Genomic DNA, 25684 nt, shown 5'->3' with positions numbered 1-25684 from the left:
CGTAACGGTAGTCACGTGACTGCGAGGTAGTGTTGTCACGATACTGGATTTTTTTACTTCGATACAATACCTTTACAATACAATAAAATATTGATATTCTAAACCATTTTTGATATCACAGGGAAAACAAAAGAACGATTGTTGTGCAAGTTAAACATTCAATGTGGAAACTACTTGGTTAGAGTGGATAAAGCTATAACACAGCATAAATGGAAGATAACATTTCCACCTGAAATAATTATCAGTTGGTCATTTTCAGTTGGTAGCCCTGTTGTACTATCAGACACAAACAGGTTATATATGTGCAAGTGTTTTAAACTGAAACTTCAAACTGAACATCTCATGGCTCCAGGTCTTATGGACTATCCTCAATTGCAGTCACATGCCCCTCTGATGGCCAACTCATGTAGTTTGGCCTTCTTGATCTTTGGCAATAGCCCGGGCTATTATTTGTTTTCTATCACTGAACTTTCGAACAAAACTCTTGCTCAGCAACGATGGGAAATAGCCTACTATCAAATGCATTATTTAAACCAGTATGAATATTACCGTAGGCCTATATGTTTACCAGGCAATTGAATAACGCCTGCACACACACACAGGCACGCACGCACGCACGAACACGCAGAGTGGTAATCGGGAGAGTTGAGAGAATTCCCGGTGGCCCGTTAACGTTTCGGGCGGCGCCGGGTCAACGTCGCAACCAATTCCGTTTTGTCTAGAGGGGAGTAACTGAGCGCCCCCTCCTGAAGTGGAACAGCCCAGGTCGGCCTTGAACTGCGATTGGTCAGAAAGACGTAACAGCTAATGACAACATTGAACTCTCATGCAGGCTCGAACAGAGTGACACACAAACACACACACACACACACACACATAGTTTTTCACCCACTCCGTATCCAGCTTATTCCATGCTGAAAGCACCCAGGCTACTATGCGGCGAGCTGGGGCTCTCATGTTCTCCCCTGCGGTGTATACCTTGTCCGCATCCCCTGCCATCCAGTTGTCATACGATTCATGCAGACTGGTTTTGAACGGCTGATTCCATGGATGTAGCCTACTTTGCGTGTGCCGTGTTTTCCCGCCGATGTGGCAAAGCTGTATGGTTATGCTGTTGAGAGCTTAAATAAATGCACGATATAAGTTGACTGAACAATTATTGAAGTTTAACATTTTGTTCAGCAAATTTGACAACTGACAGATGCAATATTGTAGCCAGTGAAAATCGCACAATTCTGACGAGCATTCTTAAATGAAGTACAATAAACAGGAATATCTGGACCACGGCCAATCAGAGGGGGGTCCCGCTCTTCATTATCTCTGAATGGTTTGGACCATGATATGGGCCTTTCAGAGTCGCAGAGTTTTGTTCTTTTTGAACGGCTGGTTGCACCGGTGCGACCTCAGATTTTTTTTAGTCGCACCATTGAGAAATTAGGTCGCATGTGCGACCAAATTGGTCGCACTTTAGAGCCCTGTATCTTGAGCACCCATTTTACAATTTTGACACTTGTCCCCTCTATTGATAGCCTGGTCCTACCAGACTCTCGTACTTAATTTAATTTGCACACAGAGTCTGGACCCACTCAATTGACTAACGTTAACTCTCTTGAAGGCGGGTGTCTGTTGAAGTTTAAAACTATTGGATCTGCCCAGTGCCACTCTGGATCTGCCATAACCAATCGCTTACATTTGGCCGGGAATCACGTTGCGCGCAGGCTGTAAACAAACCAAACACCGTGCGTGAAGAAGTCCGTCAACGAGAGCTGACTTCAATGTCGTTGTTCTCAGCCACTCCCTCTGTTCGCTAATTGGACGCAAAAAATATTGACGGAGAAAACCCAGGAATATACCGCAAACCCAGACGTAGTACTCTAGGGAAAATAAAATTTAGCGGAAGTACTTAGGCGGGCGGAGCCAGGCTACTCTATTGAAAGTCCAGGGCAAATTGAATTGAATGACACCAAGCCAAAATCTCGCAAATACACCATATGGCCACCAGATAGCGATGAAGGACATGTGTTCTGATTGAAGGCAATTTACCGTTTTCCTCAGAAACTTTTCTTTCTTGGTCATAGATTGTAAGCACCATGTTTAGTGGCAAAATTGGGCCAAGACACAGGATTATCTGTTTCTGGTGTTTTAATGCAACCAAAACACAACTTTGAGTACCAAAAAACCAAGGGTATAAAACTAACTTTTTGGGTTGTAAAAAGAGTAGGGGAAGTTTGTTCCTGATTTGTAATTACGAGTTTTAGTCGCAGAGTGATATGGTTTGGACTGTTGTAAACAGTGGAGGCTCAGCTTTTCATATAATGCATAGTTTGTACAGGTCCAATTTCCTGAAAAAGATCGCTAATGCTGTGCATTTGCATTTATGAAACCCAAACCTTGTTCTTGCATATGGGTTAAACTTATTTTGATTTTCCTTGTTAATTTGCCTCAAAGTCAAAGTACTTCTAAACAGAAATCCTTCAGTTTTCTTTCTCTACCTAAACCGGTCGTGGAGGAGCTGCACTTGACATGCTACTTTTAACAAAGTCACACAACATTGAGACTAGTGCACTGCCAGAGACGGCGAATGAGTGAGAGGAGGCGGGGCTATGTGGGTGCTGATGTGTCTGTTAACTCGCTGTCCAAGAGAAGAGAGCGAGAAAGCGCAGCTGATATTTGTGCATTGATACTTGATAGGATGATTATTGAAATAGGAGCAAAAGATTCCAGAATGTTTTATCTCATGGACATGACAAAGAATATTTGATTTACGCTAGGTTACGATATTAGACTAAATTTATTGATAATGTAAAACATTTTAAAAAATGAAGACCTCCGTGAAAAAATGCAAGACTTTAAAGATGAAATTCAATACTTTTAAGGCCTTAATTTGGGAAAATGAAATGCAATACTTTTTTTCATGCTTTTAAGACTCCACTGGTACCCTGAGCTATTCACAAAAGCTTTGGACGTGCTTATAACCTTTTCATCTAGATTCTGTACTTGAGGTCAAAGGATCTAAATGCAATGATAATTGCACTTTAAAATGGTTTACTTTTAGAAAAACACTTTTTTAAAAGAAAGAGGTTCAATAGTATAAGCTAAGTAGTGAAAATAGCCTTTCCTCTCCTGCTAGGACAGACATTCATGTTGGAGTACATACACACAGGAACACAATTTCTGAAACCATCTAAAGCAGAACTGGCCGGGGATCATAAAGGTGAAAGAAGAGATTGTCAACCAAACCGATATCTGGGACAAACCAAGCGTGACTCACCTAGACCATTCAACTACTAGTACAGGGGTTGTGAAACCAGCATTCTGTTGGGATCAAATGTATAGGGGCCAGGGGAGAGGGGACCACACCTACCCTCTTTGTACTGGTACTTCTTGTCCGCAGCAGACTTGGGGGAGAGGGGCTGGGTCTTCTCTGCGTCCAGCTTCTTATCCTTGTCCTCCTTGTCCTCCCAGCTGAGGTCTGCGTCCTCCGGGCCGTGCGTGGTCGCCGTGGAGGGGGGTTCGGGGGCTAGGGCCAGGGGCTCCTGCTCTGGGGAGACCTCAGTCACCTGCTCCTGCTACAACCCAAAGGGAACCCACAGTAAGACCCACACCGGGGACATTCATGTGTTGAAACAATGTGTTTGGATTTCAGATTTTTTCAGACAAAACAAGGAAAGAGATCTCAGTGAGGCACAACCATACACGTTTAAAACAAAGAAAGAAGTGGTGCAATTAAGACATTCATTGTGGGAAATGTGGCGCTTCCGCAAAAGACTCAAGACTCACCCATTCTGAGTTCCCCTAGACTCTGAATAGCCACCCCCCCCCACCCCGACTTATTGTATGTTGTATGTACTGGCACTTAATGTACATACTTATTGTATGTTGTTCTTAATTATAGTGCTTAGTAGTATTTTATTCTAGCTATCTTTGTTGTATACAGGGAATGGGTTGACCTTGCGATTGTTAGTGCTTAACAGTCAGTTCTATGAACATCCTTACTGTACCGTCCACAGTGATATATGGTTGTTTCTCATTCTGACAAATATACTTATATTCTAAGTTGCTTTGGATGATCTGCTAAATGCCTGAAATGTAAATTAAGATGTAACAAATGTGTACACAAAAAAGCACCAAAATAAATGCAATTAGGATGAAACTAAGGCTATGTTTACATGATGACGGTCTGAACAGAAGACGCAAAAGGGGCGTCGCGTCTTCACTTTTTGTTCTGCGTTTAGAAAGTCGTTTTCGGGAGGGAATCTGCATGCATACGGTGACGCAAAAGTGTGTGAAATCGATTGGTTATGCATGTAAGGCGGCTAGGTGGTGCTGTGATACACTATCACACAACACCGCCATGTCTGAGCGCATGCGTAGAATCTTCCTTCTTCTCTTATCTGCGCTGCGAAAACCAATACATAATTACATATCCTTCTCTGTTCACTAATACTATCTGTACATATCCTGTACATTTCGTGGAAAGACTCCTGTACGTTTATTAGAGCTGCCAGAGCAGCTTGACGGTCCGACCCATGGAAATAATCCAACATGTTTGTTTATTTCCCTGTACTGTAGTTTTGCGTCTTGGCAGTGTAGACAGAAATGCTACGGCGGATCGTATACAAGTTTCCGATTTTTGCGTTTTTAAGCCCTAAAAACGCTGTCACCGTTTAAGCGAAAGGCACTTTCGATAAAATATTTTGTCGTTTTTACCCGCAAGCGTCCTCTTGTAAACCTTGAATATATATTTTTTGACTTCATTTTAAATATATTTTTGAGACCTTGAATATATTGGTATACATGCAGCAGTCAGAACCACTCCACATCGAGGACTTCAGCAGCCTGGCCAAGCCTTCCACACAGTGGGGCACTACCAGCTCAACACACACACCTCTTTGAAGGCATCCAGGAGGTCGCCCACGGCCTCCTTCTTGTTCAGCTCCTTCATCTTCCTCTTCTTCTTTGGCACGGACACAGCAGCTACAGGGGACCAGAACAGTAACATGTAAGATACACCTAACATCTGCTGAGGTTGAAATGCATCCCCATTTGAAATACTAACGAAGAATGGGAAAACATTTCAATTCAGACGGACAAGCATATAAAAACAAATATCTTGGAATGCACGTGAAACAGATCCTTACATACTAGGACTTCAAAAATACTGAATATGGGATGCACTTGTGTCATGTGATCAGGGCAAGGAGAGGTGTCATGTGATGGGAGAGGGAACGGCCTTCATTCCGTCATGGTCATGTCACTTGGAAAGAATGGGACCTTTGACGACCTTGGAGCAGATCATTGGGGTCAGAGCAGCTTATGGTGGTTCTAGGTGAGGCTACCTCCTCTGAACTCAGCGTCACAGGGTGTAACCCTTTCAAAGCTGAGGTTAAGAAAAACAACGAAATACGACACTTAAGTCCCTATCTATCTGTAACAATAGAGGGTCACTATAGCGTAGAGTCTGTAACGATAGAAGGACAGGATAGTGTAGGGTCTGTAACTACTTTTCACTCGGCGAGCCGTGTCGATTCTTGGCGGAACTGACGGGGGCAGTATACGCGTGTGAGCAGCACAGAGCAGGCAGCGGCGCTGAAGATGAAAACCTACCGTCTGCGAAAAAAGTGGCTTCAGCAGGTGACACACGTCGGCTCATGGACAAGACAGGTACCAAGAGTCACGTATGGAAATATTTTGCATTCGAGGCGGATGAATCCGGAGCAATTCTAACCTCAAACAAGCCGACATGCAAACAGTGCCTCAGAAGTTTTCAAACGAAAGGAGGAGGCACGTCAAACCTGGCCAAACACCTCAAAGACAGGCACCCGACTTGTTTAGAGAATTCAAGGTGAGTGAGTTTCCCTTTCCTATCACTGTTGGGTCACGTTATACGGCTGGCTCGCAAGGCAGCGCTGCGCTGCGCTGCCGTAACGCGCCCGGTGGAAATGCACGCAGGGCAGAACTCGCAGCCGTTCCGCGGTGCAGCCGTTCCGCGGCGCAGCCGTTCCACGGCCGTAACGCGTCCGGTGGAATCCCGGCGTAACACAGCCGCTTTTTTGCAATCACTGCAGCTTTTGAAAGGCACAGAAAATATGACTCAAATTCAAATGCAAAAAAGCTGAATAGGGCAGTAGCAGAGAAAAATTGTGGAATCGAATTAGTATCGAAAATCTTGGAAATTCACAGGTATTGGTATCGACTACTGAAATTCTGGTATCGTGACAACCCTAGTTGCAGCATTACCATTCATGGAAAATCCCGATTGTTCTAGGTAGATAAATCCCGAAAATTTGAACAAGTGAATCGTGACCGGCGTCCCTAGTGTGCCTGTGCGCTCGGCACAGTCACCCCAGACGGTCATCAGGGAATACGTCCAAATGTGTACGTCATTATTTGACACTTTAGTATGGTTAAACATGACTATAAGTCATTATAATAACGTTTATAGGTCATAAAAGTCGAAAAAGCATAATAGGTGCTCTTTAACGATAGAGGGTCAGTATACTGTAGGATCTGAAACGATAGAGGGTCACTATAGCGTAGGGTCTGAAACGATAAAGGGACACTATAGCGTAGGGTCTGTAACGATAGAGGGTCACGGCATAGAGTCTGTCTGTAACAATAATGGGACACAATAGTGTAGGGTCTGTAACGATAGAGGGACACTATAGCGTAGGGTCCGTAGCGATAGAGGAACACCATAACGTAGGGACTGGAATGATAGAGGCACACTATAGCGTAGGGTCTGTAGCGATAAAGGAACACCATAGCGTAGGGACTGGAATGATAGAGGCACACTATAGCGTAGGGTCTGTCTGTAACGATAGAGGGACACTAAAGTGTAGGGTCTGTCTGCTGAGATAGAGGGACACTATAGCGTAGTGTCTGTCTGTAACGATAGAGGGACACTAAAGTGTAGGGTCTGTCATACTCAAGTAGCGGCCCGCGGGGTGTCTATAATGGCCCTCGAGCTGTTTTGAAAAGTTTTTTTAATTATTAAAAAAATAATAATAAAAAAAAAAATCGTGCTGGGCGCTCTTATTTTGAAACCGCGCGCCGCGATCTCAATACGAGGCTGGGGGTTGCAACGATAAACAGAGAGCACTCCAGCCCACAGACCGCTCCAGCCCTCCCAAACTCGAGGCAGACAGTCCATCTCAGCAGCAGTCAAGGCCGATTTAGGGTCGTTTTAGACGCAGAGACGTAAGCACGTAATTTACACAAGGGACTTGTTTTAGACAAGTTTTGATTTACGGTTCCTTTAAGGTTCCTTAAGGATTGCGCGTGTTGCAGGGGAATCTCCGCCAGAACAGTAGGGGGAGCAACGAACGAATCTGTGGGCGTGGAAGTGGAAATCGCTGGCTTGTTTATATTTATAATTATCATAATTCGTTCTTGTGTTTTCTTCTTCTCCTTCTTCAAAATTCTTCATTCGCTTCTGTCACAGCCTTTTAAAAATGGTGCTGTTATGCTGTAAAACCGGAAATGTGAGACTCCTGAAAGGATGTGGTTAGCTGGCCAATCACAGTCTTTGCGAGCTGCGTAGGGCCGTAGTGTTTTAGTCGCATAGTCAGGAATTTTGGCCGACGCACTTTAGCACGTAAGGGGGGATGTTTTACCGCGCAAGGGGGGGTTATGTATCTTACGTGCTTACGCGTTACGTCTAAAACAGAGCATAGATCGGCCTCAGTCACACGTATACCGACCGGCCCCTTGAGTCACTGAAAAAAAAAATTGTGGCCCCTCATCATTTCTACTTGAGTACCCCTGGCGTAGTGTCTGTCTGTAATGATAGAGGGACACCATAGCATAGGGTCTGTCTGCTGAGATAGAGGAACACTATAGCGTAGGGTCTGTAACAATAGAGCGACTCTATAGCGTAGGGTCTATAACGATAGAGGGACACTATATAGTGTAGGGTCTCAGGGTTTATACAGGAATTCTTAAGTTGAATTTATTACCTTTTAATACCTTTTTTAAAGGCCCACTATGCAACTTCGGGAATTTCTTCGCTGTTTTCTTGGTTTTGGCACGCACATTTCTCTACACAGCGCCCTCTTCAGCTGCGTAGTAGATATTTTACAACACTGTCGTAACAACTCGTTGACGACCCTTCCCCATGCACTTCTACGCGAGCCATGTGCATTTGTTTTCAAAGAAGCCGGCGAATGTGTGGAGCCATGTCCGAAGTAGATGTTCATAAAGTGTAGGCAAGGTTATGCATTTTTAAAATTGTGTATTTGTATTGCAATAAACATAAAGCCATCCTTTTTTATAGTTGACGGGGAGAATTTATATCCTAGATTATAATTGTTTTATCTTATGTTGAACAGAACAATCAGTGTGAGAGTGTTGGCCAACATAATCTAAATAAACAAGAACCTGGATTCGGGGATTCAGTCTGTATCTGGGGGACGAGACAGACGAACAGCAAAACACCAATAGAAACAAAGGTGTTTATATGGTTGCAACCAACAAGCAAGCTAGAAACATACAGGGCTCACAACAAAACGGTCGAGAAAACTATTTTTACAGGGCTCACAACAAAATGGTTGAGCAAACACATTTGTACAGAGACTATCAACATCAAGAATACCACGAGGACAAAGTTCACCCAAGGGTACTTTCAATTTCAAAAGCAACACGGCCAAATCGGAGTCTGATTTGCAGTCTTCTTTTTCTTTCAGTTCACGCTATTCCTGAAAAGCTTGCCCAGCGTTTACTCGTGTCTGGCCTCTCTGTCGGTCAGTCTCCCTTTTCTCTTCTTCTGTTCCTCCGACATTGGGTTTCTCTGTCTCTTTTTAGTCGGCTGATCTATGATGAATGTAACAATCCCTTAGTTACTTGTGTTTATATCGAGCCGGTTCCGTGTTTGGGGGTCTGTGCCGTAAAGAAATTCGTTACTTCACGAGACCCGAGACTCCCGCGAGAGTGGGCGGCGGGTCGCCGGCAGAAACATATTCCTTTTCTCCGCCAAGATGCGCAAGGGGGAGTCGAAACAACGAACCATCGAACAAAAATGTATAATGGAACCATCGCAATGACTCCTAGCCTGTTATATTAAGGTAAATCAAGCCAAAAAACTTTCACTCGTGTCTGATCTCTTTTCTGGTCCATTCTTCTTTTGTTCCACCGACAGTCGCCTCTTGGGTCCCTTATCAGTCGATTGATCCATGATGAATGCAACAATTGCCTCGCAACTGGCTGTTTATATCTAGCCGGTGCCATGTTTGGGTGTGTGTCTGTGCCGTAAAGCATTTTCGAAACTACAATCTGACTACATTTTCGAGGATACTTCCGCTGCGTCACATCCGGAATGTCCCGGTCCGAGCAGATCAAGTTGCATATGCGCTTTTTCACTGTAGAGGCGACATGGGAAAATGACACACCCACCAATCGACCCAGAAATGGATGCAGAACCATCAGCATAACTCTCAACCTACATACTTAATAGGGCTGGGAATCGATCCGAATTTCCTGGATCGATCCGATTCCGATTCATAAGGTCACGATCCGATTCGATCCACGATTCGATCCGATTAGATTCCGATCTATTTACAGACATAATGCAAATAAATACTGTCCCATAGACAAAACAGCTCCATGTGTTTGTGATTGTATCTGTGTACGTGTAAGAGGGACACAGAGAGAGAAGAGTCAAGAATCAAGTATTTATTTTAGACAAAAATCCAAGTATTATTTGAAATTTAAGTAACATATGCATGGCAGAATTAAAACAATGACCAGAACTAAACAACAAGACCAAATAAAATATAAATAAATTAAAATTAAGTGGCCCTCTATATTAGAAAACTACAAGAACCCCTGTACTGGGCTGACCAAACGTCCTCTTTTCCCCGGACATGTCCACTTTTTACGTCCCGTCCGGGGCGTCCGGGTTTTTTTTATTAATTGATGATAATGTCCGGTTTTCGGACATTATCTCGTCGCATATTTGTTTTTGCCTCGTCGCATATTTGTGTTTCTGGGTCTTTCACATAACCTACTAGTTATTACCATTGTATATGTCTATGGTTATTACGGCCTTCCAAGTTCTGGAAATGGTATCTCCCTTACGTTCCACCTTCTTGCGCGAGCTGACTGTAGAGAGAGTCTGTCATTGGGCGACCGATCTCAGGGTTGCCAGAGCCACGATAATTATCCTCCAAATACGACCATTTTGAGCCTTTGGTACGTTACTTTGCCATTTCCAATCTGGCAACATTGAGCACCTTGCCGCTTCCACTCTGTTTACAACAGCACATTACATCTGCAGCCATGCCTAAACGTAAATGTAAGTTCACGGACGAACTAAAGAAAAAATACCCATGTTTTCGCCTCGGCCGTGATGCTTCGCCCGCCCCCCCCCCGCCCCCCGCCCCCCCGCGACGAAGTGTCCTCTTTTTCACAAACTCAAAACTGGTCACCCTATTCTGTAAACAGTCTTTGACAACCAGAGACTTGTGAAATGCCATACAAAGCCGATTTTTGGGGTGAAACCGCATAATGCTACGACCACACCAAACGCGTGTAACGTGTCTAGCGTTGCACGCGAGCGTTCCCTCTTCGTCATAACTATCAAACCAAACATCATTCACATTCAACGAGCGAACATTATGAAAGTAAAATGCACATTTCTCGCGAAAAATGTTTACATAAACGCATTTAATGGCCTAACTATGTTACTATTTCCACCCAGAATAAAGAAAGATGTCGGCCGTATGCTTCTGCGCAAGCGTCACTACTCTCTGCCAGTGACGTCGGGTCAAGCTCCACGCTGATTTGTTCCATTAGTAGATGGAAGAAGGAGGTGTCCGATAGGCGGAGATGATCAGCGGGAGTGGCCGCAAGCGAAGCTGTGCATGGTGGGAGTTGTTGTCTTCAATCCACAAGCGCCAAAAAGTCACTTTCTGCCTTTTCTCGGTCAAGACGGCACCAAATTAGAATTTTATTTTATTATTCGACTACATATAGGACCCAATTTCAATACATATTCAAGCCTCCACCGGTGAAATGCTCCTTTAAGTTTCGGTTTCGTTTAGCCGGCACTCGCTTTTTATAGTACGCCTTGCGCGTCAAAGAAAATAGTGCCTTTAGTCACCTGGAAAAGATCGATCCAGACATTTTTGGATCGATATCGTGATTTTTGAGCGTGAATCGATATCGGATTGTGGATCGATTTTTTGAACACAGCCCTAATACTTAATGTAATTTTGGCTAAAAAAGTTGCATAGTGGGCCTTTAAATACCTTCACCATATTTTTTAATACCAGCACGACTTCAAGAGAGAGAGAGAGAGACCATAGGAGTTGGATTAATCAAGATTTCCCAACGTGACTTGGTCCATAGTTCTTAATCAATATGTCACAAAGTAGACATAGGCAGAGAGTGCCAGAGAGAGAGTTTTTGGGTCCAGTGTTGAAGTTTTTAATTACCTCGTTAAATATTGTTATTACAGTGTAAAGTTTTTAAATGAAAAAGTACCGCGTAGTAAGGCGTTACACACAACACTAGCTGCTAGGGATGGGCGTGAGGAATCGATTACTCGAGTACTCCTCGTTACAAAGGAACTCGGTTGGTGGACAGGCAAACTCGAGTTTGCATATACACACACAAAAAGTTTTCTGAAGCAAATGTATCAATTCTGTGCGGCGCCACTAACGCATGCCGTGGGCACAAAGCTAATTAAATGTATCAAATTTCTGTGTGGCGCGTGCCGTGTCGTGTGCAGGCACGCCAGAATTCAAAAAGTTAAAAGATGGGGGTTAAAGCAAAGCGCAGCGAAGAATTGAAATACTTTAAAGAAATAGGAGATCATAAGGTGAAATGTAAAATATGCCAAGCGAAATCGAGCTACCAGAGTACTACAAGTACTATGCGGCAACATATGCTCCTGAAACACAACGGTGAGTTCGGGAAAGCAGACCCGCAGTAACCAAGTGTGTCGGCTATTTTCGCCGCCGCAAGACGTAGCTGTAATCCCGGACGTGTAGAAAAGATCACAACGCTGAGTATATCCATAGTCCATTTGCTGCCGTTTTATTTGCAGCTTTAAATTATTGGCAATGGTTAGGCTACTTTTTAAACCGTTTCAGGCCTTGGTTCGACGTGATTTAAATTGTGAGACGCATATTTATTTTTTTAAGGAAAATGTGTTTTGAACGTTTGCAAAAATAAATAATGATTACTCTGATAACTCTGACCTTGTTTTGATGGAGAATAAGCATTACATGTTTGGTTGGTAATATTGCCGTTCATCATTAGGCCTATTCCTGCTGCAGATGCGTTGCATTCTAAAAATAGATTTGATTACTCGATCGAGTACTCGATTGAGCCTCGAGGAATTCCTTCGATCACTCGAGTTTGGAATTTACTACTCGTGCCCATCCCTACTAGCTGCGTTTACATGGACACTTTCTAATCGGAATAGATCTAATCCTATCATGCAATCCGAATGTACTGTATATAGGCCTATGGCATTTACAAAAGTGGTAAGCTTAAGCTCGTATGTCTCTCGCGCACAACCGTTATGTTGGTCTGGACTTATATGATATTTGTAAGGGATAATGTTGTAGTACAGAACGCCGGTCATTATCGAGAGAATAAGCCACGACAGGGCAAACCGGGCAGCGATGCGAATTCTTGTCCTGCCTCGCCCTGAAGGGTATTATTTTTCGATAATGACTTTACATTATTACACGGCTCCTTGCCAAAACGAAACAATATCTTCACACATTGTGTCATTTTACAATTACCATTCGTAGTGTTGACCAGCAGAGAAATAGTCTGCCAAAGACGTTGACGTCACTTAGAAACAAGACAAGCTGGGGTTGATAAGTTTTCGGACATACTTACTGTTAAGAAAGACGTGAATCAGGCAAAAAATTCCCTTTCCTTAACAGCGGTCAAGTTCGGTATGTAAAAAAGTAGACTGACCAATTGCGAAATACTGCAGCTGCTGAAGCCATCTCTCTAATGTAAAAAGTAGCCACACCCACCCCAAACCACTCGGAATAAGTGTATACATGTTGATCATAGCGGACTACACCACCTCTTCTATTCCGCATGGAATTCTATTCCAATCAGAGAATTGTATTCCGATTGAGCCGTATATATGATAATTTTTTATTCTGATCGAGCTGTTCTACCACTGCTAATCGGATCAGAAGTGTCCATGTAAACGCGGCTGTCTACTGGTCACACCGGTCTCACGGTAAAGTCAAAATCCATACCGTAGCGCAAATTCACACCAGTGTACTTTCTATACGTTTATACCTTACAAGTCCAAGTACTTTGACTAACAGCAGCGAACTCGCGAAGAGGTTTTGCAGCAAGCCAGCTGGGTATATCCAGTTTGTTTCAGCGAATGCACCACGTGACATCATTGATATCACTCAGGTCCTACTCGCAACATAAAAATAAATCAACGCAAGTTTTAGTAATTTTAGGAGATAGGCCTGCACGTAAATTACACAAATTGAAAAACTCAAAAGGCCTTGTTGGAAATGTAATACCTCGTCAGATGACATTTATAACTTTTTAATGGCCTTAATTTGGGCTAATTTCATTTGCTACATTTTAATACCTTTCACAACCCCGCAGAAACACTGGGTCTATAACGATAGTGGGTCAGTATAGCGTAGTGTCTGTAATGATAGAGGGACACTATAGCGTAGGGTCTGTAACGATAGATGGACATTTGCGTGGAGTCTGTAGCGATAGAGGCACACTATAGCGTAGGGTCTAACGATAGAGGCACACTATAGTGCAGGTTCTCCTGGGTTTCATGGTTGCTTTGCAGACACACGGACTGACCTTGCATAGCGGTTCCCCCAACAGCAGAGCTGGGCTCCTCCTTCTCCACCGAGGCCGGGGTGTGCGTTCTGATGGGGGGCGGTGCCGGGTCAGAAACCATCTCTGTTGGAGCCTCCACCTCCTGCTCCTCCTTAACTTCCTGCTGCTCCTCCTTCAACTTCATTATCATCTTCTCCTCCTCCTTCACCTCCAGCTGCTGCTCCTTCACCTCCTCACTCTCCACCTCCTGCTCCTCCTCCTTGGGGACACTCACCGGCTCCTGGACATCGGCCTGGTCCTCTTTCACAAGAGCATCGGGCGTGGCCGCTGGCTCTGGGGTTGGCGGCCGCACGGGAGCACTGGTTGGGGGCTCTGGCTGCACGTTGGGCACCATGGGGGGTTGCTCCGCGACTGCCGCCTGGGGGGCAGACTGCGCCTCGACCGGGGCCGTGACCGGGGCCTTGACCGGGGCCTTGACCGGGGCCGTAACCGGGGCCGTAACCGGGGCCCTGACCGGGGCCGTGACCGGGGCCGTGACCGGGGCCGTGACCGGGGCCGTCACCGGGACCGTCACCGGGGCCGTCACCGGGGCCGTCACCGGGGCGACCTCTGGCACACGGGGGAGCGTGTGGAGGTCAGGTTTCCGGAGGTCGGGTGTGCGGACCCGGGGCGCCTGGACTTCGGGCTCGGCAATGGGGCTGTCGTCGCGCTCCGACAGGCCGGTCGCGGCTGGGGCCTGGGGGTCCTGGGGGGCAGGCAGCGGGAGGCCGTTGGGCAGCCGCAACTCCTCAGGCTGGACAATGGGGGAGCCCGGCGGGGCTTCTAGCGGGCCAGGTGATGGTGGCGGGGCGACCAACGACCCCACCGGCTTCACCTCCACCGTGCCATTGGAGGGCTCGGGCGGAGCAGCCTCCGCAGGGATGTCGGCACAAACGGCCGCTTGGGCTTCCTTTGGATGTGGCTCCTGCGCCGGGGCCTTCTGCAGGGGGCTCTCCGGCAGTGACTCGGCTCTGCTCTGCAAGACTCTCCTAGGCGTCTTGGGGCCTGGGTTGGGGAGGGGGGCCGGGTATGCCGGCACCTCGGGTGCAGAGAGGGGCAGTGTTGGGGCAGGCTCCCGGGCGGGCGGGGGGGGCGTCCATGACGTCGGCGGCGAGGCACGGGCTGTCCAAGGAAAGGGCGGGGGGGGTTGCGCTGGGGAGCGGCGAGGGAGGGGTCTTAGTGTGAGTGTCAGAGAGGCTGGCCTCTAGGGGGGCAGCCGGCTCAGCCTTGCAAAGTTCGGTGGTCTTTGAAGGAGGGGGAGGCGTGGGCTTCCCTCGGTCATCTAGACAAGGGGATGGAGGGCGGTGAGACAAAGGAAAGAACACTCAATGCAAAGTGACCTTTGACCCCTAGGAAACAGGGGAAAGGTCTTGGGGCTGTGCTTCAGTCTACCATAATTCTATCAACCTCTGATGGATGACAATCACTTTCAAAGGCTATTAACACACTACATTATAATAATAAATGATACAATTTATTCATAGTGCCCTTTTCATCCGAAAATCCAAGGGCTACACTAGATGTGGCCACTTATAAACACATTTGAGACTATGGTGTACTCTTAAGAGTTGCCTGTCAAAAGTCTAACATATCACAATATCTACCTATAAGGAGAACGCTTAGTTACGAGGTGGCGTGGGGTGTGTGGGTAAGAAGCAGGACCCTTGGACCCTTACCTGGTCTGACCAGTGTTTGAGTGGCAGCTGTTACACTCTCACCGTTGGCCTGTGGCACAGCTGGACTCTCGGATCCAGATAGTATCGACTAATGGAAACAGAACAAACACACACACACAAACAAACGCACACAATGAGACTTCACTCCAGGGAGGAGATGTGCGTGTGTGGGTTGGTGTGTGTGTGGACACGGGCTGACCTGTGGTGGGGTTGGCGTGGAACCACTGCGACCCCCTGACATGATCTCCTCCGTGATGTCACGGCCGCCCTGGTTAGGGTCCCGTATTCTGATCTATGGAGAGAACACAAACACACACACACACTCATTAATTAAAAAAAAAAATTGCAAAAGTAGTTACGATGGCTAGACTCATCCTTTCGCTCACCGATAATCACAAAGAAAGAGAATGGGGCCAGGAGAGAGGAGGGCTGTTTCTGATTATTTGCGGTCCTATAAGAATGTTACCTCTATCTCAGCGTGTATCTGTCCTGCCCCTCCGCCAAAGAAGACACGATTCTCACAAACAAGCACGACAAATCACGGCAGAACCCAATCATTAGCCGACAGGCTATCCTCATGCTTAATAAACTAATCTTCTGAAACTCAGTGAAAACGTAGAGCAGGCTGGATCCAAGTTGTTTGACGGGCGTACAGCTTGGCTTATTCCACCTTTGATGCAGAAATAAATTCCAGCACAGCGAGAGCGAGAGACCAAAATTGCCTGCCTCACATAATCACCAATTTGGTGAGCAAACGTTGTGACAGCCGTAAGCTCCCATGCAAAACACAAGACTCAAACTAGGCAAGAAGAAAAACCTATCAAGAGCTTTTCCTCCTCCAACCAGTTGCAAGCACACATTTCATTTCACAATCTTTCTCTCTCTCGCCCTCTCTCACTCTTCTTACTCACGTAACCACGGCAGGAGCAAGAGCTGTGGCTAACTGGTAAGAACCGGAATCTTTTCCCTGGTACTCCCCTGCTTCTGATGGGGCTTTACATGGCCACGTCTAGAGCCCCTCTGAGCTCCAGAAAACCTAGCAGGCCTGTCTCATCCTGGGGCTGGAGTTGTGCTGCTGGCTGCCAAAGGTCTCTCCCGGTTGGTCTGGGTGGACTCTGATCCCAAAAGGCCGGGCGCTTGCCCAAAGTGAAAGAAAAGTCCAACACACGCGGATTCATACGTACACACACTAGCCCAGGGCCAGAGAGCTTGTGCGACCGGACAACAGAAGGGCAGGGCCCGGGCCTCGTTCAACACCAGGCTACAGCTAGCGTCTATCTCCCTCTTCCACACACATGCTCATGTGCAGAGCGGGCCTGATAGTGAGGACGGGAGGTGGGGAGGGGTAGCGACAAAGCGACTGGCCTTGTAAAGCTACGGTACTGGAATGTGCAGCCCCGCCCACTGAGGCTAACAGGCAGGCAGAGGGAGCCTGTGTAGCGAGAGGGAGGGGGAGACGGGGGTTGTTCAGTGAAAAAAAGAAAAAAGGCTCCAACTTTATCGAATGAGCTCTGGCGCACAGAAGAAACTCCCCTCGATCATTCCACCCCCCTCCTCCTCTCCGGGCACCGTCATGCCGCACGCTTTTTCCCCCCTCTCTGCTCCCTTTTATAAGAGAGAGAGAGAGAGAGAGAGAGAGAGAGAGAGAGAGAGAGAGAGAGAGAGAGAGAGAGAGAGAGAGAGAGAGAGAGAGAGAGAGAGAGAGAGAGAGAGAAATAGGGGAATGCCACAGCAGCAGACAAGGGGAGGGTAGTAGAGGAGAGGGAGGGATGGGCTTAGCTCTTCGGGCTGTAATGGGGGGAGGAGACCGGCAGCCACGTGGAGCAGAGTTATGTGCTGACACGTCCTTCACAGCCCCTCCCCTCTCTGCTCTGACATACAGAGTCCGTGAATGGGGGATACAGTCTCCCAGAGATGAGGTAAGAATGAGCTCCTGCAAGTCATAACAGTTTGACGACTGCACTTACATACAAAACTGAGACCCGGAAGACGGCTCGATGCGAAGAGAAGGTTGGTAAAACATGGTTTCCCTATAGATAGATATTCCCCCACCACAACCTTGAAGAAACCATTTAAGGACTGAAAGCCCACAGGCAGAAAAAGGATGTTTTGTCACTGACTCATCCCATCACAAGTTCCTCGATTGGTTGCTTTACACACTCATTTCCCCCCCTCACAGACAACAGTTAATCACTCCACTGTGTGTTTCCCCTGTGTTCATGGCGAGTGAATGTGTGCAGGCCCACGTGGCCCAGCCACGCAGCGTGGTCTCTGGGGTCAGAGTCCAGCGCTGAGCCAGCTGTGTGTCCCCAAATGTACTGATAAGCTCCCTACCAAACCCTGCTGGGAGAGAGGACCATCAAGGGCCTTTGGTCCCTCAGCTTGAAGCCTAGACACATGGAGGCTCAGGGGGACTCGGGTCCAACGGACGTCTGGTTTGAACCTAATCAAAAGTCCCTCAAGCCCTGTTCACACCAAAAGCAAAGACAATTTTACATTTGCGTAACTTGCGTAAGTTTGATGCCGCGAACAGCAAGTCACATGAAGAACGCAGGGCTCAACTCACGTCAACGCCAAGTTTCTGCCTGCCTGCCATGGCCCAGATAACCACCATAGCAAGACCATCACACCATCTATTCTTGTGGATCCCCAAAATCATGGGAGAACCCGACGCCGTCGGTCTGGGTTCTAACGCCATCCTGAGGCATACATAAGTTGTAGCCAATGACGTACGTTAATGTCGCGCAAAGATATATATTCTACCAGTGTGAACAAGGACTCGCATGGTTCGTGCCTCTATTCACAAAAACAACCCTTCGCTTTTTGTGTGAAAACACCATTAGAACAAAACTCCTATGGAGCCAATGAATCCAACTAAGCAATACCACGAGATCAGGTTACCATGTTATCTTGTCCAAAACACAGTGAAAAGCTGACTAGATAAACCTTTCACACAATGCCTGACCTATTATCAAATGATCAATTACCAAACCATCATGTCATTAAGGCTTGACACAATGCATTTACTATAAAAAACACTAAATCAGGTCAGTAAAACAGGTGCAGAATCAGACCCCAGGCATCTAAGCATTAGAGAGTGGACAAACACTTTTGGTGTGAAAAGCACAGAAAGAAAAGCATCAAAGGGCATGGGAGAGCTGTTCCACTCTGTCAGAGAGCAACCTTTTTCACAGAGGAACCAGGCTGGGAGCCGGTTCAGAACGACATTAGTTCTCGCAGCCATCCCCAAGTTGGACAGGGTTCAGGAAACATCCAGAGCCTCAGATTGAAACTCGACATCATTGCAAAACCGGTCCCGCTGTTGGCTTCGCACTGAAACAACAGCAGTACAGTCACTGATACAGCATATCACTAAAAACACTGCAGTTTCTGGTGGAGACTTTTAAGTGTCTGTATTGGGCTATTTCCCGGTGTAAACACCTGGTAACCAGGTTGGACTGGATACACCGATGGGTTTCACTCACAGAATCATGGATCTGGTTGAGATACAAGTTGAGCCGATTTAAACGTTCCATCATTATGTACATTCAATTAACATACTCACTAAGCTCTGACCTTAAACATTCCCTAGCTGACCTTTGGAACCTACCCTTACTTCTATATATAAACTAAATAGGCCATATCAGACTTTAGGAGTAGGTCTGTAGGGATAAAGTTCATATTTTCATTGTTACATTTGGAAGCTTCGCCAACAGAAGAATCATCTTAAAACGTGAGACAACAAATATCCAACATCTATTTTGCCATTTGGTTTCCACTTAAAGTGAAGAAGATTCTCAAAGTACGATAAAATAGCTGAGTGTGCTAAAGTGGGGAACAAGTGATCAGAGCCAAATCATCTGCACCAACTGCACACAGTAGAGCTTCAGTCCTCTAGACAAAGTGCTGTTAGGATGAGGGTCATCTCGGATCCAGCAGTCCTGCTATGTAATAGTTAGATTGGTCTAGCTTAGCAGACGTATGACATGTATACATACGTCATAAGTCTAAAGCAAAGGGAAAAGTCGAAAAAGCATTTAAGAAGTGAGACGAGGATGAGGGTGACTTTACCTGTTTGCGTTCTCGCTTGGTGGCGATGTGCTGGGAAGGTGGAGGTGGGGTCGGCTGCTGCTGCTGCTGCTGCAGCTGCTGTTGCTGCTGCTGCTGCTGCTGCTGCTGTTGCTGCTGCTGCTGATGTGCTTGTTGCTGTTGTTGTTGATGTTGTTGCTGTTGTTGCTGTTGTTGCTGTTGCTGTTGCTGTTGTTGCTGCTGTTGTTGTTGATGTTGTTGCTGTTGTTGCTGCTGTTGATGCTGCTGTTGTTGTTGTTGCTGCTGTTGCTGCTGCTGCTGCTGCTGCTGTGGGGCGGGGCTCATGATGACCGGCGCCGCCTGCACAGGGGACGCAAACTGGGCCGGGTAGTAGGCCCCCGCTGTGGACCAAACAGACGGTGTCAACCAGACCATGGGCCTCACTTTGACAGGAGCATGCTGGCTTGACATTGGAAGTAGATTTAGTTAGGCACTAGCACACAGACACGCACCCACACCGGGTTTACACACTATGGACATCCATCAGTGGTGTTTGACACGTGTCTAACAGCGAGTCATTGGTGCTCTAGAGTGAACATGTCACTCTAGAGTGAGAGCACTCTATGTTAGGGTGAACAGCGAGGGCCATGCTCTACACAGTGTGGCTTCGTGTGAAGATCGTCCCAAAGAGAGTCATAACGAATGTTCCTCACTTGCAGGAGAGTTAGGAAACCCTCCCTAATAGGTGTACATTTGTCTGTTGACAACAGAGACATTCTTATGGAGATGTTGATCAGTTCAAGGACTTTTGGTACGGTCGACCAGTTAACCCCCCACCCCCAACACTGCTCTGTGTGAAACACAGAGCCTTATGACCATGACCATCCAACTCCAAAAAAAGCCGTCAGTCCAAGAGCCACTAGACCTCTGAAGATACCAAGATACAAAAAAAGATATACACAAAGTACCCAAGTTCAAAGACCGAATATGTTCCAGCAATCGATATTGTCAACAAGCACCTCCAGCATTAGCCAGCCTCAGTCCACAAAATGCCCCGGCCTGCACAGCCAACCTATCTTACATCCCCCTTGATTTCCCTTTCAAAGTACAAAGAAAGCACTATAAAAAGGTAGTTTCTTTTCCCCCCGCCCAGACCCTTTGATAGCTCTCGTCTGTGCCCCTTCTCCAGCTCTCGCTCCCTCCCCAAGTGCGTTTCAGTCACATTAGCCCGTCGGCATTGTTGACTGGGAGCCACACACACCTAAATATAGTCAAAACCCACAGCCACTGGGAGACAGCAGGGGAATGGACCGAGAGAAACGGGGAGATTGAGAGAAAGTAGGAAAGCAGACTGGAAACAGCAATGAAAATACCTTCCATGGATAACGCTCTGGGTGTATGAATAGATTCGATATTTACAAGAGAAAGGCCATGGTGAGAAAGGAGTCAAGATAGCAGTCACAGGGAGGGGATGTGGCTAAGATTGTGAGGGTCAGAAATTGCAGGCGACCACGTACCCTGGGAGTCCTCCTGCTCGCGGGACGTGCGGTTCCCCATGCAGAACGTTGTATGTGGGGAGTGTGTGGAGAAGGCAAACCAGGCCAGACGAACAGAGCGGTATAGGATCCTCTCCAGAGCCCCTCCTTCGCTTCTTTTTTTGTTGCTATTTTTCCGCCCTTTTCCTGTTTTCCCCCACAGGTGCCCCTGAGAAAGACTGGCCCTGTCACTGTTCCCCTTGGCCAGCGTGTCTCCACATAGGTCCTCCTCTTCCAAGCACCTCCCCCCTGCTCTGCCCTTCAGACCGCCCCTGTTCCCTCCCTCCCTCCCCCCTCCCTCCTGTGTAGAAGGGATTCGGTTGGGCCCGGCGAGGCTCTGAGCCGTATGAACGGCTGTGATCCTACCCTGCTGATGGAGTTACAGACAACCTAATTCAAGAGGGGCAGGAGGAAGAGAAGGAGGTGGTGAAGGGGGCGTTAGGTAAATCATCCAACTGCATGAGATGACGGGGCCCCCCTCCTCCCCACCGAGGCCCCTCCAGGCGGCAGAAGACCGGCGACACGCATGTTGGAATCTCAGGGGTCAAAGATGACCCGATGTGCAGTTTTGCACAGGGAGGGCTCAGTGTTTGTGAGTGGGATTGATTCCCTGTGCTCTGAGCAATCTGCTGTTCAAACGGGGAATGTTTCCACGCTAGGCTGAGGTTTACATGCTATGGGCGGCCTGGTGATCTTATACAGAGGATAGAGAACAGCAGAATGGACCCCAGAAGAAGCTGTCAGCATGGTGTGGAGGCCTGCATTAGAACCATGTCTAAACCCAGGGCTTTTCCATTGAACTCACCCATTTTCCTTTTTACTTTCCTACGGTTTGTGAAATGACTGAAACCGCGATATATATTATGATTAGAGCCCGACCGATATATCGGCAGGCCGATATTATCGGCCGATATTAGGCATTTTTCAAACTATTCGGTATCGGCATTTATAAGGGCCGATAAATTAATATAAAAAAAAAAAAAAAAAAGTCTGTCCACCAGAGGGCGCTCTAACGCCCAAACCCGGTGATTCAGCCAGAGTTAGGCAGAGTGAATGACGGAGATCGACGGTGATCATCGGTGTTGTTCATGTGTGCAAGTGTGTTCATGGTAAGTTGGCAACTGTCACGAGACATACATTGCTTGAATAACAATTAAAAGAACATCCCCATCATTCTCTAAAGTCGATAAGCATGACTTAATTCATGACTACCATGTCCAGTTTTGCTGTTGTTACATGTGAGCTGATAGTGAAAAGGATTTAATGGATAACTACAAATAACCAATGTTAGGGAAATGGGTTTGTTTTGTTGCGCGTTTATGGATTTTTTTTTAATATCGGCCGATATATCGGCTTTTTAAATCACAAAATATTCGTATCGGTATCGGCCTTAAAAAATCTATATCGGTCGGGCTCTAATTATGATGTTACGACCCACGGCAACTTTGTGCTATCTTTTTAGTACCGTTGTTGGGTATGAGTTTTATAATTGTTGCCAAGTTGTATATGAAATTAGCATCACATCGTGGCGTTATACTAAGTGACAGCGTTTACGACTGGCTTTGGAAAATGCCTGGGGAAGCGATAACTGTGGAAGAGCTGCAGAGACAGCGCGTCATGCTACCTGCGTCTGTCTCGTACGGTGTGGAATGAGGGCTTGTGAAGGGACTTCACGAGCACTACTATTGTGAAGTCACTTCACAATAGCTATTGCGAAGTCACTTCACAATAGCTATTGCTATTGTGAAGTGATTTCACTACTATTACTGCCCAATAGCATTAGTATGCTATTGCGCGCCTGCGTGCAATAGCATACTGACTGAGAAGGCAGTATCGCTGTCAAATCTTTCCCTGGGAAGAGTAACGTATAGCGCCGAATCGAAAAACGAACTACGTTTAGTTACCATATTTTCAGTAGTTGCACGTAACTTTACTATTTACATGAAAAAGTAGTTACGTTTCTGTTTTAACGCGTTACTTACATTGTTTCCCGTTACACAGAACACTGTCTACCAGACTCACGGTAACGTCAAAATCCATACCGAAGTGCAAATTCACACCGGTGTACTTTCTATACAGTTTATACCGTACACCCCTATGATGAAGCCGACCATCTGATGAGAAAAGTTGATCCGACACCGATACCAGTATTGGAAATGCCCCCTATACTGCCTAAAGATATCGGGTATCAGCGGGCATGCCCACAACTCTTACAAGACTCTTATCCGTTATCGTCTATGCGCCGATCCGATACCATCACCTGACACGAGCTCATTCACTATACAGGCAGAGAACATCAACACATGCTGCGTTCGTCTTAGTGGTAAGTCGGGAGTGGGAAACGCTGACCTGCGTGCGTTCGAACAACCAAGTCGGAAAACGCTAAATTGCAAGAGCACAAATAAATTATTATAATGATAAATGCAAATTACCTAATTTGTCTGAAAAAAAATCTTCTTTTTCAGACAAACTAGATGATAAATGGAAGATCTCTACTGATGAGCCGACTTCTCTCGTCGGTTGAGACGGGGAGAGAAGTGTGACGAAGTGACCTCGGCACCTAGCAGACCATGGGGCTCTGAAACCTGTCTGGTGCCTAGTGGTGCAACAGTTCACGGGTAACCCGTGATTCGTACGGATCAACCCTCACGGTTCGGGACGCAAGTGATCCGTGGATCGGCTGATAAAAAAAAAAGAAGAAAAAAAGTTGTGCGTTCACGTGATCAGTGTATGTTTAAAGGACAATTCCGTATTTAGCACATTGAGCCCCCTTTCTGGTTGTCTAGGAGGAAACACCGGTATGTTGACTATTGGTCCTGTCTCAGGTTTCGATTCGCCCCAGCCTGCTTCAGAATGGCTGGCTTTGGGCATTCACAAACCGGCACTTAAAACAACCCGAAACGTTCGTTTTCAGAAATGTGCAACTCACCGAGTGGTTAGTGGTGTTCGTTGATGTTCCTGATTAAGTATCTTAGCGAAATAGTTTCTGTCATGTTTTATTTGGCGCTTCGTAAATCCCATTCAAACGGAAACCGGACCCAGAACCGGAAATGGGCCGTTTGTGTTTGGTTGTAATCTTTTCGCCTGGTTCTCTGTGCTTCCTCTGAACAGTTTTTTTTAAATTTTATTTACTATCCATGTTAAAAAGAAGAAGGAATAATGCCTCAGATTGCACTTTATTTGGTTTAAATGATTTTTAATAAGTTTTTATTTTATGTGGACGCAAGCATTTTTTAAAAATATTTACTATGCTTAAAGGAAGCAGGATTATAACCTAATTGTTCACTTTATTTTGTCTTTACACATTTGAAGATTTTAAAGTCACATTTGTTGGTTGGTTGTTGTTGATCCGAAAATTATCCGACCGGTGACTCAAAAACTGTGACACGATCCGAACCGTGAGTTTTGTGATCCGTTACACCCCTACTGGTGCCCATTCATTATATTCTGCTTAGGCTTCACTGGCTATACCGTGTACTTTTAACTTGTTTCATGGTTTATTATATAGAATATATAGACAACTGTCCAATAAATGACAACCACTATCGGTAAATATCTTTCCCAATAGCATGAATATACCCACTTGAATAACGGGGCACATTTTTGGTTTATTATTAATAACTTGCAGCATACAAAAGCACACATATCCTAGCCCGACACCCCTAGCCCAACACAAGCTCCTACCTCCCATCACCCTTATCCCAACACAAGCTCCTATACCCGCACCCCTAGCCCAACGCAAGCTCCTAACCCCACACTCCTAGCCCCACACCCCTAGCCCAACACAAGCTCCTAGCCCCACACCCCTAGCCCAACACAAGCTCCTAGCCCAACACAAGCTCCTAGCCCCACACCCCTAGCCCAACACAAGTTCCTAGCCCAACACAAGCTCCTAGCCCCACACCCCTAGCCCAACACAAGCTCCTAGCCCAACACAAGCTCCTAGCCCCACACCCCTAGCCCAACACAAGTTCCTAGCCCAACACAAGCTCCTAGCCCCACACCCCTAGCCCAACACAAGCTCCTAGCCCAACACAAGTTCCTAGCCCAACACAAGCTCCTAGCCCAACACAAGCTCCTAGCCCAACACAAGTTCCTAGCCCAACACAAGCTCCTAGCCCAACACAAGCTCCTAGCCCCACACCCCTAGACCCACAACCCTAACTCCACACAAAAAGCAGACTATAAACGCACCACTAAGCAACATTTGCGCCCTCTATTCATCAAGGCTGTACTTTCCACCCCAACGGTGCATCCCAGCTATGACGAGTTGGAAATGATGTCTCATTTATTCAACATTGTCCACATGCTTGAACTAGCAAGAAAGGAGTTTTTTTACATTCCCTTTAGCCTAGCACATTTTATATGATTGAGGCAACATAATTGTCTGTTTATTAGACAGAGGTAGGAAGCTAAATAAGCTTTCCGTGATCAGATGACATCAGTGTTTCCCACAGCACTGTATGGTTAAGGCGTCCGCCTTAACAACAATAGGGCCCCGCCTTGACTACCAATGTATAAAAAAAATAAAAGTTCATTATTATGTATTAACAAAGTACAATACTCTCGTAGGGAAAGACAACATACTTCCATAAGGTACTAAAAATAAACATA

General features: G+C 46.4%; 1 protein-coding gene across 1 annotated transcript in view; it reads right to left on the bottom strand.

Moving 5' to 3' along the window:
* LOC115560968 (eukaryotic translation initiation factor 4 gamma 1-like) overlaps window positions 1-25684 on the bottom strand; it is a 77129-nt gene that overhangs the window by 21500 nt on the left and 29945 nt on the right. Inside the window, 7 exon segments of the mRNA XM_030380675.1 lie at window positions 3365-3569; window positions 4889-4977; window positions 13813-14899; window positions 14901-15112; window positions 15507-15594; window positions 15706-15798; window positions 19578-19936. Coding sequence (XP_030236535.1) covers window positions 3365-3569; window positions 4889-4977; window positions 13813-14899; window positions 14901-15112; window positions 15507-15594; window positions 15706-15798; window positions 19578-19936 — 2133 coding nt within the window.

Source organism: Gadus morhua, chromosome 16 (genome assembly GCF_902167405.1).
Source record: "Gadus morhua chromosome 16, gadMor3.0, whole genome shotgun sequence".
Classification (NCBI taxonomy): Eukaryota; Metazoa; Chordata; class Actinopteri; order Gadiformes; family Gadidae; genus Gadus; species Gadus morhua.
The sequence above is the reverse complement of the archived record's forward strand: the minus strand, read 5'-3'. Positions and strand labels throughout refer to the sequence as shown.